We start from the raw sequence: 15610 nt of genomic DNA on the forward strand, positions 1-15610 counted from the left end.
AAAACTAGGTGTAATCCCTTTTAGGAGGCACTTTATTTTATCCTGTAATGGGTTTAGCACATTTCAGATATTGCACACATATATCTATGAAATTGCTGGAGTTTACCTATTCTGTATACACTACAAAGGTTTTCAACAACTTCAACCTGGAATATTTCAGAAGTATTGAAAGTATTTTTTTTTTTTTTTTAAATTGAGAAGAAAAGAAAGTATATAGTTAAGACACAGTACAGTTCTCGTTAGTGTATCAAAAAGATTACTTACTTTGGGAAAAGTGAAGACCATCCTGGGATAAAGCCAGGATCTCTGGTGAACCACAGCAGGGTCATTAGAATGAATAGGACAAGTGTAACAATTTCTGGGTAGCTATAGCAGAAACAGAATGGGTTATATGTTTTCCTGAATTCGCACTTGGATTTACTCAGTCTTGTTTGCAGATTTATAGTTTGACATACCTCATTGGTCCAAGCTTCTTGTACTCCTCCTGAATCACCTGTATTGAGGCCTCTTCTCTAGCTGTTTTCTTCTTGCCACACTTGAACATGTTTTTAAAACTGGAATGTAAATCAGCAATATTGAATGATGAATTAACAGTGTATACAGAAAAAAAAAGTCCAACCTTTCCAGTTATCAAATAGCACTTTGCAAAAGTAAAATTTTCACTTTACAATGCAGTATCTCCCATTTAATTATCACACACAAAACTGAGCATATTGGAGTTAATTGACAAAGCTCAATGGGAGATTGACACAGGCAGCAACAAAATGTGTCCTGTTATAGAAAAGCTCATTTGCCCAGGAAGGATGAAATTTCAATCATGGGAACTAATTGAAACAATCAAATACATAACCTGGCTATTTAATGAAAGTAATCTATAACTTTGCTTTACTTTGTTTTGTAATGAAAAAGTTTGTACCGCATGAATAGCCTGCATACTGATCAGCAGACTTTTTGGTATGAGGTAGGTTTTCACTCTTGGATAAGACCCTTACACAGTGTTAAAAAGAACATTATCGAAACAATCAAGAAAAATTAAAGAATAAATGTCCAAATATGGAGTGGTAAGTGTGGGATGATTTTAAGTCTGCTTAAGAGTGGACAGTCTCACTCTTCATCTCTTGCGCCATACATAGCCATGTAATTGTGGAAGACAGGTGTCCCTGTTGTTATCTCTACAGATGTTAATGAGCTCATGGAGAACAAGGCTTTGAAGAATCAGCCCCAAATAAGTATTTTCCTCTCCAAAACTTTAAAAACACAAGCTCGAGGGGGGGTGGAAAAAAACACCATACCACCACATACACATTTTGGAAAAGTGGAAGTTTTTTGCTTTACATTTACAAATATAGTCATCCAGTTTATAACACAGATATTGCTCAAGTATTTAAGCCAATCCCTGACTCCAGCAAAGGGCAACATCCTGACTATAAATCTTCCAGTCTTAGACCAAAATGTATAAAATTTCAATAGTCTTCTGTCTTGCACACATGAACTGTTTAATGATGATGTCTGTATATTCTAAAGGAATGAGTATCATCATTTGTGATATGGACTTTTCACTTCGGGCTGAGTAGTCGAAGATCCTTATTTTAGAAAATTCTTGTCCCATCCAGAGACTCAAGGATGGGACTAATCAAGGATGAAAAATCACTGTTGCAGCATTATCTTGTTGCTGCATTATCTTGTTGCTGCATTATCTTGTAATGAGCTTGTTAGACTTAGATGCAATATTTACTCCTGGTACAACGTATCTCTCATATCATCAACCTTTAGTTTTATTGATTAAAACATTTACTTACTCAAACCCAAGGAAAAGCCACTGGAGCCAGACCCAGGAGAGCAGCAGAATAATAACTGTGATGGGGACAGAAAGGACAAACCAGGATCCAAAATTGATGCACTGGCAAGTTGGGTAACGTCTGGATGAAAGTAAAAAACTGTTCAGTTGAGCTTTGCAAAGGAATGAAGACTCGTGAGAAGTGCCAGAAAGCCCCACTGCAAGAGAGTATTTCTGGCTGGCAGCTGACTTCAGCATGAGGTGGCCTCCGGCGTCCTCTTCCCTCACCCTCCCGTCCCGTTCCCGATCACCATGACCACTGCAGGAACTAGTTGTGCCAGTTATTTGAGCACTGGATCAGCAACAGGTCTGGGGATCTGACACTGATCTAGGTGTGTCTAAGCTGAGTTCAGTAGGCAAGGAAGGGCCACTCACAGCGTTAAGGACTAATTAGGACTACAAAGAAACAGAACTTGAAGAAAAGCAGTTCTTTGAGAGGAGACTTAGCACAAGAAAATTACTCAAATGAACAAGCTCCAATGAACTTAGAAGACGGCAGTGGAGACAACATTGAGACTTGTATTGTTTAAGGTTCCGTGAGGGATTCAAAATTGATTAAAACTGAAATTATTATTACTAATTTCGAGGAAAGGCAGGAGTGTTCATTTGTTAGGTGGATTGTCTCTCCCGTCATCTTGTCTCTTTGAGGCTGCCTTAATCTACTGTTTACAGATGTGGGCCATTCAACCAGAGCTCTCCCTGCCATGTGCATTTAAGAAAAGGAGAAATGGGCTTTGGTTTTCTGAAATAAATGGATTTACTATTGAATGATATAGATGCCAGATAGGCAAAAAGGCCAGGTAAATGAATCCTGTTTTCCAATTTACTTTACGAACAGAAGTTATCCTTCCTTTGAGCTCCTCCAGCTCTACTGAGAGAGCTCATAATGCTAAAAGTGAGAAAATTCTAGTCTCCTTGAATAGCCTTCCTCCTTGATGCAAAAATCAGATGGAAGGGAAATCACAATGTCCAGAGACTGTAATGACTATTTCCAATTATTAGCCAATCTTTTGTATTTCAGGCCTTGCTAGAAGAGGAATTCTGATGGTCACATAGGTCTTTGAAGCAGTAAATGCTTATTATAAATGTTTTCTCAAATATTGTGCAAATTTTAGGATTGATCTGTATTTATTATGATACTTACATATATTGCAATTTAAGTACCAGCAGGGACTGAACCAAAACTCCTACCCACTTCTTGAGGTGATGCTCTAAATCCCAACTCTACATAGTGATGAGACAGTGAAACTGGAACCAGAAAAGGCATTGTGCTATTATATATAATTTATTAATTACGTGGCTATTTATCTTTTATTACATGATTAGCCACATCAATTTTTGAATGTACAAATTCCAAGATAGGAAAAAACTGACATCAGCATAGCAATGACGTAGCATTTCATGACTTGCTAAAGTGTTTATCATCTTTCCTGAATTATGTGTAGTAATTCATTACTGAGCAGCAAAACAAGCTCTTGAAAACTTTATACTAAAGAGTCAATTCCGTTGAAAAATGTTAATTTATTGTGGTCAGGTTTCACAGTAAATTTGTGCAGGGCTGAATATATATGTAAGTATTCCTAGTAATCTTAATATTAAAGTTAGGTATTCTTCATTTCCAGAGCAAATATTTCTCAGGTAGACTGGATGATCAATTTAAATGACTTAAAAAATGATCTGGTTGCATTATCCGCTATTGCTGGATTATCTACTACGGGTCTTGCCTGAGGCAAGGCTGGACAGAACACACTGAACTATTTATTTTCTAGACCTATTTCCTTTGGCAAATGAAAAAATGTGATTGATTTTAATAATCCCTATTTTACAGTGATTCAGTACCAATAACAATAAACTCTTTCCAGGCAAACACTACAAATGCCAACAAATTTGGTTCATAGAACAAATCCAGATAAGATTATTTCTTTTATGACTTTTATAAAATTGCTTAGGTTGAAAATAACGTAATGTTGGCAAAGTTTGATTCTTCGTGTTGGAAGGTCAAAGTCAGTTAGCAGAATAGGATTCAGGAAATTGATTAACCTGTCAGGGAGCCTGACTGGAGAACCAAAGGTTTTGTCGTAGGATTTACTCTTCCCCAAGCATAGGAGAACTCACTTTTCTCCCTGACACTGTGTTGTCTGGTAACCCTTTCTTTCTCTGATCTCTCCACAGCCTTCCCCTCGCCCTGGAGTGCAGCTGTCTGTGCTCCTAGGATCCACAGCCCTGCTCTAATATGGCCCAGCTGTGAACCTCGGCTTGCAGCGCTGACGAAACTGCTTTGTGTGGGAAACAGCTGTGAGAAAGTCTCTACAGCAGAGCTACGTAAGATTAGACAGGTAAAACTGCAGACGTGAGATAACTGACATGGGGATCTGCAGCAGCCTGCAGGATTCAAGGGGAAAAACACCAATACAGAAAGGGATAAAATACTAAAGGAAAAAAATATGGGGTCAGAAGAAAGGGACCCAGCATCACCGAGGGAATAGTGAGGACCAACCCATCTCATCCTCACTGCTGCCTCCCTGGCCAGTAAAGGCTTCTGGGTATCTTATGGGCAGTGGTGAGCAGACTAATGCTTAGTCTGCTAGCTGGTTACACAAATTCTCAGTGTGTTAGCCAATACTTTTCTTTTTCTTTCTTTTTTTTTTTTTTGCTTTTTTTTTTTTCAGTTGGATATATTCTAGATGCTATATTGTAGTATCTCTTTGCATACAATTAAAGACTGAATAGAGTGACCCTGAGAGAGTCAGTAACAAATCTGTCTTGAAAAGGAGCTCTTATGGAAGCTGGTCTCACTGGCAGGGATGCTTAGTGTTGCATCAACATTTCCACTGTTTGCTTCTGCCCTGTGGAACACGGCATAATTCATGTCCTAAATCTACAGCAGGCTGAGGACTCCCAGCAACACATAGGCTCCAATGCTAACACAGATATACTGGTTTCCTCTTCACGTGACAAACGAAAAGGAGGGAAGTAGAGAAGAGTAAACACTAGTTCCAACTTATTTAATACTGAAATTGGGAATATATGAGGAATATGGAATTTTGCAGTGCCATTTCAATTGTTTTGTCACTGAGTGGGAAACCCAGGAATATGCTGTATGTACAGCTCTTTTGCTGAATTATTCTGCTTTAGATGCTTACGATACATAAAGCTAGACTGCAAATGTGTCCAAGTCATGCTAACGGGTCAATTCCCACTTCAGACAGGGCATAAATAAAACAAGGAGAAGGGGAGCAAGACAGTTAAAGATAGACAAAAATATTTGCACAGTTAGGTGGTAGATTCAGCTTAAGGATTAGGCTCAATGGTTGTGTAAAGATTAAAGAAAATCCTGGTGGGGTATGAAACTGGATTACACATGCAGTGCTCCATGTACGGCCCATGCTCCTAGCAGAGGGTGGAGACCCAGGGAGAGAACAACAATCTGCTTATGCATTCTTGAAGAGATTGTTAACAGCTAAGACAAACCGAAAAACCAGCTGCAAGCCAGTTTTCTTCAAGTTTCCTACAACTTCAGAGAAATGAATAAGAACAGTTCTTACCCCTAGTAATCAATCTCGGATTCTTCTAGGCTCCTGAGTGTGAAGCCTGCTTGAACCAGAAAGGCTTTTATGACTGAAAGTTTAAATCTGAAGGACTTATAATGCCGTAGTCTGCCCTTTGTAGTTCTTTGCCCCAAATAACAGAGACTCTTATAATTTCCATACTGTTTCCATTGTTGCTATTCTCTTAGCACAGGCTGAAGAGAATAGTGGTACAGACTGTACCATTTCAGTTCTATTTAGCAGCATGCTGAAGCCAAATTTCATCCATTCATGGAACACAGGTTGGAAGAAAATCTATCATAACTGGTCTTTCACCATTTTGCCATGTGCAATACAGAATAGTAGGCAGAGGGTAATAAAAGGACTGTGCTTTATTCTTTTCTGTTTTAAAATTAGAGTAGGAATATTTCTGGCAATGAGTAGTTTGCAGAAGAAAAAAAGTTCAGCAAGAACTATTGGTTTTTCAAAAGCTTTGGAATGAAATCTCCCAATTTTCTTTTCAAAGTAGTTCTACTTAGAAAATAAAAGGAATATTAAATAATGGTTTTAATAACCTCAAAAGAAAGTGTTCCACTGAATGCAAAGTTTCACACTGGTTTGAAACGATTTGCTTTTTCTTTGATTAATGGACCTAAATTCCTCACTTCAACAATGCACTAAGCATAACCTTCTGAAAGTCTCCTGATGCCCTTTGCTAAGCAGACCCGAACTTAGCTCCTGCTGTACATAGAAACGAATAACAGTCCTTTAAGGCCAGATAGTGTCTGTCATATTCATGCTAAGGGTCTTCCTCCTCAGATAAGCCCATCTTTTTCCATGCAGCTATTCAAAGAGTAGAGTACTACTTAACCAAAGAATGGTCATCTTGTTGCATGTGTTGAGTGATCACTTATAGCCTTTCCCAGTGTCAGGCAAATACAACCATGCAAGTTCATTTTATCTCTTTAACAGATAAATAACAAAAAGAAAGTAATAGAATCAAATAACATCAAATCAAAGGGTAAGGTTTCTAATGCATTTTAGGGGAGCCATGTGAGACCTGAAGAAAGAACAGTTAAAATTCTGGATTAAGAAGAATACAAATAATTTAGTATAGTCTCTTACGTATTGAAGTGCTCAGCAAAAATCAGATTAGTTGACGTTCCTGTGGTTGTGGTCAACCCTCCAATGGTTGCAGAATAAGCAACACATAAGCACATCACTTTGAAAATCCCATTGTATTTGTCCTTTTTGCTTTTTCTCCCTGCTTCAACAGGTGGTAGGTTCTGCTTAGAAAGAATATACACCAATTAATATGTATGAGGGGCTCATCACCAAGCACAAAAATAGGATTCAAGGATGTCCCAGAAGAGCCAGACAATTTGCTGGCAATATAGCTGTAAGCTATAATATAGCGTAGTTTGGTTTGCTGTTACAGTGGTACTACAGTTATTCATGCAAAGGAAGAGGAGGGAGAGTCAAATCCTGAAGTCCTTTTCCTGAGTTGTCTCAGTCTTTACACAGGAACTTTCTTTGTATATACTGATATATGTATACACACCTGGTATACAGAGTTTGTACTCTCGTGAGGTTGTTTTAACTTGTGTAAAATACACTGGGAGCACAAAACCACTAATGAAATAACTACATAAGCAAACTGTATATCTACAGATATATCTCTTGTTCACATGAAACTAGCTTCATTGCTAGCTGTGCCACGTTAGGTGTTACATAGAAGTGAGATTTAGGTTAAAACTAAGTTACACACATTAGCTGCGCAATAAAAAGACACCTTAAGTACCTGTTCCTTTTCTTTTTCATTTTCCTTTTCAGTTGTGCACACAGTACTACCCACATTGTTGTCGTATCTGGAAAAACAAAGGTATGTATGGTAATAAACAGATATTCTATTTAGATGAATTCTTAGAACAGAATTTAGTAAATGAATAACTATTACCCATTAACTTGTTTCTCTTTCAAGTCACTGCTTTCGCATTCTCCTATATTTTCTGTAAGACATTAATGCAAAGACAGATAAGTATTTAAGGGAGTAAAATTGGAAAGGCTCCATCAGCATGTCCTATTCCATGCAATCACTTCACATCATTCCATGAATACATTTACAAGTGCCAATCTTAAAAACAGTTGTGCCCTACTCCTTCATGGCTCATATTCCCTGGAGTCTGAATCTTCTAATGAGGAGAAATCCTTCTAATTTACAATCCAACTGTGTACATAACCAGTTTAGATTCATTTGTTCTCCCAACATTACCCTAGAATTTAAAGAGCTCAGAGAGCTCTTTTCTCTTGCTAACCTCCAGTGTATTTATAGCCTGTAGTCATATTTCTTTTCAGACATTTTACTAGGCTGAACAAGCCAGCCTCTTCTCTTCTCTTCTCCCGTTCTCTCATATAACTGCCATATTCTGCACCTGTTCAGTTTTAATTAACCTTTGTGAACATAAGAGACCTCACACACAGTAATCCTAGAGAAGTGCCGCAATGAAGCACGTAACGATGCGAGTACTTCCCTAGCCATTCAACTTTATTTTATGTGGTGTTTACTCCTGCAGAGTGAGGGTGGGCAAAGACAAAAACTGCACTGCGTGCCTACCGTCCAGCTCCAGTGCCAGGTTGATGGAGCCATTAGAGCAAGACATCTCCAGCGCATCAGCTTCTGCTTCAGCTCTGACGATCTGCTGAGCTACAGCCTCTACAATCGGCATCACCATGGCAGCAGCAGAGGTGTTGCTGAGCCACATTGACAAGAAAGCACAGCTAACCATGAAGCCCAGCATAAGCCTGAAACAGGAGAGAAGAGTCTGTGGCTGCTACAGCAACACCTCCTATCACCGCCCTATTTAATATAAATGGAAAGCTTTTTCAACAGAAAGCTTGAATGTAGGAAACACTGAAAATTTAAAGCTTGTAATTGACCTCTGAGGAAGTTTATGAATTAAAATTATCTTGATAAAAGACACTGAAATTATCATATTTTAGAGTTAAAGGATCAAATATACTATAAATTGAAACAGAAGAAATAATGTTTATTTACAGAATGAGACTGTATTTTAATCATCTTTGAAGAAAGAGCACCATGCATGTCACAAGTTCAAATGAAAGTTACAGTGGCTATACTGCTAATGCTATTAATCTTGTTTTGTACAAGCTAGGTCAAAACCCTGGACTTATCACTTAGTCTCTAAGTCCTCTAGATACCAGTCCAGGCGTTACAGGAAGAAATATTAACATTTCAGTAAGTGGTACTTAACTTAGTTCTTAATCAGAGCTCCAAGACAGGTGTAGGGATTATTTGTGCTTCAATAAACATCAGATTTGATATTACATGGGAAAGTGAAGGTCATTACAATATCTTAGTATCTTGGCACAGCTTATGCTGTTTACTACAAATAGGAATCGCATCTGTGCAGTTCCTGATTGCACTGATGCAATGCACTGGATTGCATCAGTGACTGGGGTCACTCTAGTTTTACACTAAAAAAATCAAATATTCCATGTCATATCTGGTGAAGTTGGACAGAAAACTTAAAATACAGGCCACGTTGTCATTGTTAATGCATCTCTTGGAGTTGTAAATGAGAGTAGTCCTCTTGACTTCCTATCCCAAGGTGTTGGCAGTGTCATTGAACACCTGCCATGCATCACCACAGCAGGGGAACAACTGTGAGTGGAGGGACTGTGGTGTTGTAGCATTTTCTGAGAAGTCATTTGTGCAATTTGTAAAGCTCTTTGCCTAGTCTTGATCAGAAGCTTCACAAAAACTGTAAGGATTACTCAGCACATAAAGACAAGCTTTTATACAAAAATAATGTAAGCAATATTTTATGATGCAAAAATACTATTCAGAATGCCTCTCATAGCCTTTCATTTCAGCTAATAGCAACAACATCTCAGACTTTATTTTTTCTCAATAGGAGTGCCTTGTCTTTTCTCTGTGCACTTTTAACTGCATAATGATGAAATGATCTGCAGACCTGCAAGTGGTGGACCTGATTCAACACAAATTGTCATCAGTAGTATAAAACCCATTAACTTTACGCAGTTTTTGATTAGGTCCTCAGACGGAAGTTGGGGAAGAATTGTGTTTTCAGGAGAAATTTTTATGCAGAAAGTACTGGTCAGGCTAAGGAGACCGAATATGGATGTTCACATTGTAGAGAAATACAATTTCAGTACAACTTGCAAGAGGATTTAAAACCAAAGCAAATTAAGATATTCACTAACATGTTTCAAAACATCATAAATTTCCAGCATTTGATGGACTGATGGGCAGACGACCATTTAGTACAATGTGGTGTACCCTAATGAGTGACTCTAAAATTGATTAAAAAAATAATAAAACATATCCTAACCTGTTCAGCTCCAGTTATTCTCCCTATGATGTTAAAAAATATTCTGCATGGAACCTTGGATGATAACTTCATTAACATTCAACTATAAAGTCACTCTTTGTTATATAATGCACAATCAATGTTTCATTACTCATTCTAGTTGTTGCAGGTTGCAAAGACATATTCACCTTTCCCTGCTAGTCTGCAGACCAGACCACACAGATCAAATGATGGGAGGCCTTTAGGGACTCATAGAATCGTTTAGGTTAGAAAAGACCCCTAAGATCATCGAGTCCAACTGTTAACCTAGCATTGCCAAGCCCACCACTAAACCATGTCCCTAAGCACCACATCTACCCATCTTTTAAATACTTCCAGGGATGGTGACTCTACCACTTCCCTGGGCAGCCTGTTCCAAGGCCTGACCACTCTTTCAGTAAAGAAGTTTTTCCTAATGTCCAGTCTAAACCTCCCTTGGTGCAACTTCTAGGCCATTTCCTCTCGTCCTATCACTAGTTACTTGGGAGAAGAGACCAACCCCCACCTCGCTACAACCTCCTTTCAGGTAGTTGTAGAGCGTGATGAGGTCTCCCCTCAGCCTCCTCTTCTCCAGGCTAAACAGCCCCAGTTCCCTCAGCCGCTCCTTGTTCTCCAGACCCTTCACCACCTTCGTTGCTCTTCTTTGGACACACTCCAGCACCTCAATGTCCTTCTTGTAGTGAGGGGCCCAAAACTGAATACAGTATGTGAGGTGTGCTCTCACCAGTGCTAAGCACAAAAGGACAATCACTTCCCTAGTCCTGCTGGCCACACTATTTCTGATACAAGCCAGTTTCTCCAGAAGAATGCAGAATGCAGAATCCAGAAGACTCCTGCTATTCTACTTCCACTGCTGCATCCCCCATGTCCTCTAATGCAGAAACCGCCTACAATGATATCTCTCCCTTGGGCTGGATGAGGCTCCAATGTGCGCAGGCTGGCTGGGGACTCCTGCTAGCGGAGGAGGAGGGCTATGCACAGGGAACAGCGTGCATCACTTTGCAGTGGGCACAGCTAACGAGCAGCAGATGCTGAGAGGTGGGAGGATCCTCTCCTTCACAGATCATTTTATCATAATCTTATCATCCTTTTGTCATGATCGGGAAATGTGATAGAGCTGAGATAGTTATGAGGGGTACTGCTTCCTCAGGGTTACAAAGCTGTCTGTGGCGTTGCTCTAGGTATCCTCAGCAGCTGGCTGCGGGTTTCTGTGTCCACAGCAAGTTCCCCAGCAGTGTTCAGCTTAGCACAGCACACCATCCACTTATGTTCTCCCTTTCAAGATTTCAGCCAAAAGGTGAGGATTTAGGAGTGATCAAAAAAGAGAAGTTGAAATAACTAAAACTGCATACCTCAAGAACATAGCTAAAGATAATGGGAGGCAGTTGAAGAAAGTAAGGGGCATTTTGTCAAAAAAGAAAGCTACCAGCTATTAAAAGATGCAGGAAAAATCAAAATACATGTGATATTCAAAACTAGGGCAGACAAATTACTGAGGAATAGAAATAATCCAACATTTCCATGAGGTGTTATTAGTTAGATCACCTAAGAGACATTTCATTTCTTAGACCTGGGGTTTCTTTTTTTCTCACTCCTTACTTCCTGTCACTGTCCGCTTCCTGACAAGGAGTCATAAGCATCATGTATTCTGGGAAGCCAGACTCGCTCTACAGATCTTATCTGCGGCCTTACTGGTGTGCTGACAGATGAATCTGTGGGCCTAAAGCTTTTCTGCAAGCTTGTAAAGCAAGCAAAGAAAGAGTTTTCACTTCATAAGATACATGCTGATAGTGAGTAAGTAGAGAGTATGTGATTTCATTTCCCTCATCACCTCATTCAGCTGGGGAAGTTCCTGTTCCTTTGATATTTTCTTCATAGGTAGACAAAGAAAAAGCCATAAATAAAGACATTGTGCTTAGTATGTTTTTCCTCCCCCACCACAAATTTAATTTTATGACTTTTTTTCCTCACTGTGTATTTGAACTCTTCTTGTTCTTTCGGTAAGTGTCCAGAATTTTGCAAACAGTATTGAAATACAAATTTCAATAAGCATAGCACAGATTTTCAGCTGTAGACATCAGGTATGTAATGTACTACCACCATTAAGAAACAGGACCATTACGTTATTCAAAATTTCATCAGATTTTTTGTTCAGAAGGATCCTTATTATGAACAGAATCACTGCAGGGAAACTTTCAATTAGGATTTCAGCAAAATAATAAAGTGTCACCTACGAATCAACCATATAATTTCAAGTATCTACTTTGTTTCAGTAGAAAAGAAAGGCTGGATTTCTACTACAGAAAAAGCAGTAGGCAATTATTTCTGGATACATAGCTTTTCACAAGTATTGTTGTCCTGCAAGACATTGTTTAGCACATACCATGCAGGGTTAACACCCACCAGCATCACCATTCTTAAAGCCACTCTTTTGTGGAAATTCCATTTTTCTATTGATGTTGCCAAACAAATTACTCCAATCAGCAGCAGATGAAAGTCTTTAAAATAAGCAGATGCCACCTGAAATAAAAACAAAAAATATTTTGTTAGCTAAATGGTGACTTTCTATTAGTGTTATCAGTTTAATGAAAAAAAATTTCAGTAAGGGTATATGTTGAAATAAATATTGAGAAACTTTTTTGGATTAAATTTAAACTGTTAATTTCATTGCAACTGTTAATTTCATCTAACCAAATGATGCAAGAGTAACTGCACTAAAGTACATAGTGTTAAAGCAAAATGAAAAATAAGACTTATGATATGAACAACCTAAGATCATCAGTCACATCTCACATACGAACTAAATCACCAATGAAATGCTGCTTTTATTAATTTAGTCATCTATCCAACAGATAAAAGAACAACTTTAAACATAAACTTAGAGTATGATCATCTGTGGTGTCCTCTTTTTGACACGAAGATATATACTCAGCATTTTGCACATGGGGTCTTCAGTGTGTCATGTCACTTCTGTGACATTAAGGATATTTTATATCTTTCTAGCATTTTCCCATCAACTAGCATCTAAGCACTGAATCACAATCTAGAAAAAAAATATTAAACACATATGAACAAGTCCTGAGGACAAAGCATGTAAGCAAGTCTTGAGGCAGACCTACTGTGATTGGCATTCAGCAAATCCATGGATTAGCCCATCAGGTTTCAACTTTATGTAGTTCTTTCTTTGGAGATTTTATCATTGAAATCCATAATATGATAGAGAGAAAAAAAAAGGGTTACCTCCTTGGATTCCATTATACCAAACAATGGGAACATAAAGGCAGGGAGCAAAGCTGAAACAGCCAGCGGCAAGGCTTCTGTGAGCCAAAAGATGGCAACTACAAACAACGTGTATGCACATTCTGCTTCCTAGAATACAAAAGGCACCAACAAAAATATGAGTAGATCGGCCAGGAAAAAAAATCACGATTGCAAAAAGTCTAGCTATGTCAGTAAAGAGATTCCCCCCATCTGGAACAAGTATGAATCAAGGGACCTGAATTTAGGGTACTTATTGTCTGCTATTGATAATCCTGCTAAGATATGAAACATAGTCTGTAAAATAGTTTTAAAGAATTTTTTCTAAGAGATAGTAAAATCACTTAAATTCTACCACTTACGGAAGGTGGAGAAAAAGTCAGCTGCCTTTTCCTTCAAGCACAATTAATCATATAGGTCATTCTCAGACCATGAATTAACATAAATCACAAACATTCTGCAGCTGCAAGCAAACCTTTAAACCTCTAGGAGTAGTTGCAGTCAATAATAGGTCAAATTTTGTCTCTCCTGTAATCAATGAAGTTTTGTCATCAGCATCAATAAGGCAAGGATATCATCTAATATAAAAAGCAGTGTGCAAGACTGACAAGAAACACAGCTGTTGTTTTTAAGACTTGTAGTTTTAGTGTCTTTTGTTTAAACTCCTGGAAAACAGGAGGGTTTTCAGTTTTTTCAGGAGAATTTACTTCAATGCTGCCTGTAAAATGCAGCCACAGCCAAACATAATGAGATGAAGTGAGCCTATTTTCTTCTAGAATCCTAGAAATCTCTTTTGTGTAGTTTTGATTTGTATTTCTGCTCTTGAGGAAAATGGTTTAGATCTTTTAATGCCACTGGTTAGGGCATGAAACTACTCAACAGCAGCAGAGATGGTTTGTATTGGAAAAGGAATAACTTAATGAAATGGCTCTGGGAACCTCTGACTGGAAAGCTACAATGTTAAATCCAAGTCAGTTAGCTATGGCTTGCATTTATTTTTTGGGGGAAGCTTGTGTTATGTATGAAAGAATTTGATAGTGTCAATTCATTTATCACCTAGCAAATGTTTATCTCACTTAAGTCCTACCTCATTAAGAATTTCTCAAGAATTCCCTCTCAGAGAGGAAACTGAAATATTGAAACTGTGATGCGAGACAGTGTGAAGCATGTTGCTCTGTAACCACTATTTATTTGTGATGCAAGGACTTCTGAACTGGACTTTCATGTATTGTTACGCATGATACTTATAATGCATGTGTGATAATACATCACAGAAGAATTCCTTTTCATTCTGCTGACATCAGAGCTGTACCAATTTGAATCACTAATAAAATTTTTAGATAGCTGTTTCATCAGCCTGGAGTTGTCACAACAGTTATTGAATGCCAGAAGAATTTATTTCGAGTAAAATAAAACTAAGGTGTCCCGCCATAACCTTTGCCCTATTTAGGAACCAGAGGGAATTTCTCAGATCATTGATTTCAGTCATTTGCTAACACAATATATGATGAACTTAACAAAATCCATCATCAAATAAAAAGGTAATTGCAGCTGTCTTCCTGACAATTAATCTCCATTGTCAATCATACAGAGCTGTTTAAAAGTGGCTAAAATGTAATAGTAAGGACAGGATTTTCAAGGTAGTCTAGATGACGTTAAACAAGAAAAATATTTCCTGAACAACAAAACAAATATATAATTCACACCTTCATGCAACCAGTACAGAATCTTACATTAAAGCTGGTTTCTTCTCTACAATTCTATGCAAATACTCTAAGTTGACAAAAAAAAAAAAAAAAGAAAATCCACAATGCAAACATCACGAAGTCATTCAAGGTCCCTTCCAACCCAAACCATTCTATGATTCTATGATTCTGAAAAGATCTGGGTATCTCAGGCTTGATATACGGTGCAAAATAATTACCTCTCAAAGCAGGTCACTTACTTTGGTTTTGATGATAAGTGGAAGTGGAAGTAAAAGCAGTGGGGTGAGGACAATGAGCAGGAACCTTCGGTAAACCACGAGGTAGCTAAGAATCTTCATGGTTGATGGCTGGTAGATGAACTTCCCCGCAGAAACTGCCAAAAAATAGATCTGACTTTAAATAGCTGACTCTGATTAATATTTTTCCAAGCTATCACCTTTAGCCATTGCTAAAGCAGGCCAGTAAACCAAGTTAAAATTAAATCTTGCTCTTTATTGTTTTAGTGAGTTTATTAACAGTAGGTTGATAAGATAAGTGTTCATCATAAACCAAGGCTAGATGTCAGCCTCCTCATGACTTTCTCTCCCTGTCCTTCCTCATAACAAGTTGTATTGGGCCTGGCTGAGATGGAGTTAATTTTCCCCATAGCAGCCCTCATAGTGCTGTGCTTTGTATTGTAGATAAAAAGATGTTGATAATACACCAGTGTTTTGGCTACTGCTGAGCAGTGCTCGCACAGCATCAAGGCTGTCTCTCCAACATTCCCCCCTCACCAGTAGGCTGGGGGTGGGCAAGATCTTGGGAGGGGACATAGCTAGGACAGCTGACCCAAACTGACCAAAGGGATATTCCATACCATATGACATTTGCTCAGCAATAAAAGCTAAGAGA

The 15610-nt window shown here is 38.4% G+C and overlaps 1 protein-coding gene across 1 annotated transcript; it reads right to left on the minus strand.

Annotated features, from left to right (window-relative positions):
• Positions 1 to 260: 260 nt before the first annotated feature.
• Positions 261 to 15063, minus strand: SLC13A1 (solute carrier family 13 (sodium/sulfate symporter), member 1). Its single transcript, XM_009573795.1, has 10 exons — positions 14959 to 15063; positions 12996 to 13124; positions 12139 to 12275; positions 7979 to 8166; positions 7322 to 7373; positions 7166 to 7232; positions 6490 to 6650; positions 1800 to 1919; positions 456 to 554; positions 261 to 366 (listed from the first exon to the last, which is right to left on the minus strand). The coding sequence occupies exons 1-10, from the start codon at positions 15055 to 15057 to the stop codon at positions 261 to 263; spliced, it is 1158 nt and encodes a 385-aa protein (XP_009572090.1). The 5' UTR covers positions 15058 to 15063.
• Positions 15064 to 15610: the final 547 nt, after the last annotated feature.

This window comes from Fulmarus glacialis, unplaced genomic scaffold, assembly GCF_000690835.1.
Source record: "Fulmarus glacialis isolate BGI_N327 unplaced genomic scaffold, ASM69083v1 scaffold9370, whole genome shotgun sequence".
NCBI classification, from domain to species: Eukaryota; Metazoa; Chordata; class Aves; order Procellariiformes; family Procellariidae; genus Fulmarus; species Fulmarus glacialis.

What these genes read in the sequence shown, in the direction of transcription:
- SLC13A1 (XM_009573795.1), bottom strand. Translation starts at nt 15,057, where the DNA reads ATGAAGATTCTTAGCTACCTCGTGGTTTACCGAAGGTTCCTGCTCATT. An exon ending in GTGGGTGTTAACCCTGCATG is followed by an intron (nt 8,167 to 12,138) that starts GTATGTGCTAAA and finishes CTCCTGTTTCAG; the next exon opens with GCTTATGCTGGGCTTCATGG. An exon ending in AAGAAGCTTGGACCAATGAG is followed by an intron (nt 367 to 455) that starts GTATGTCAAACT and finishes TTTCTGCTATAG; the next exon opens with CTACCCAGAAATTGTTACAC.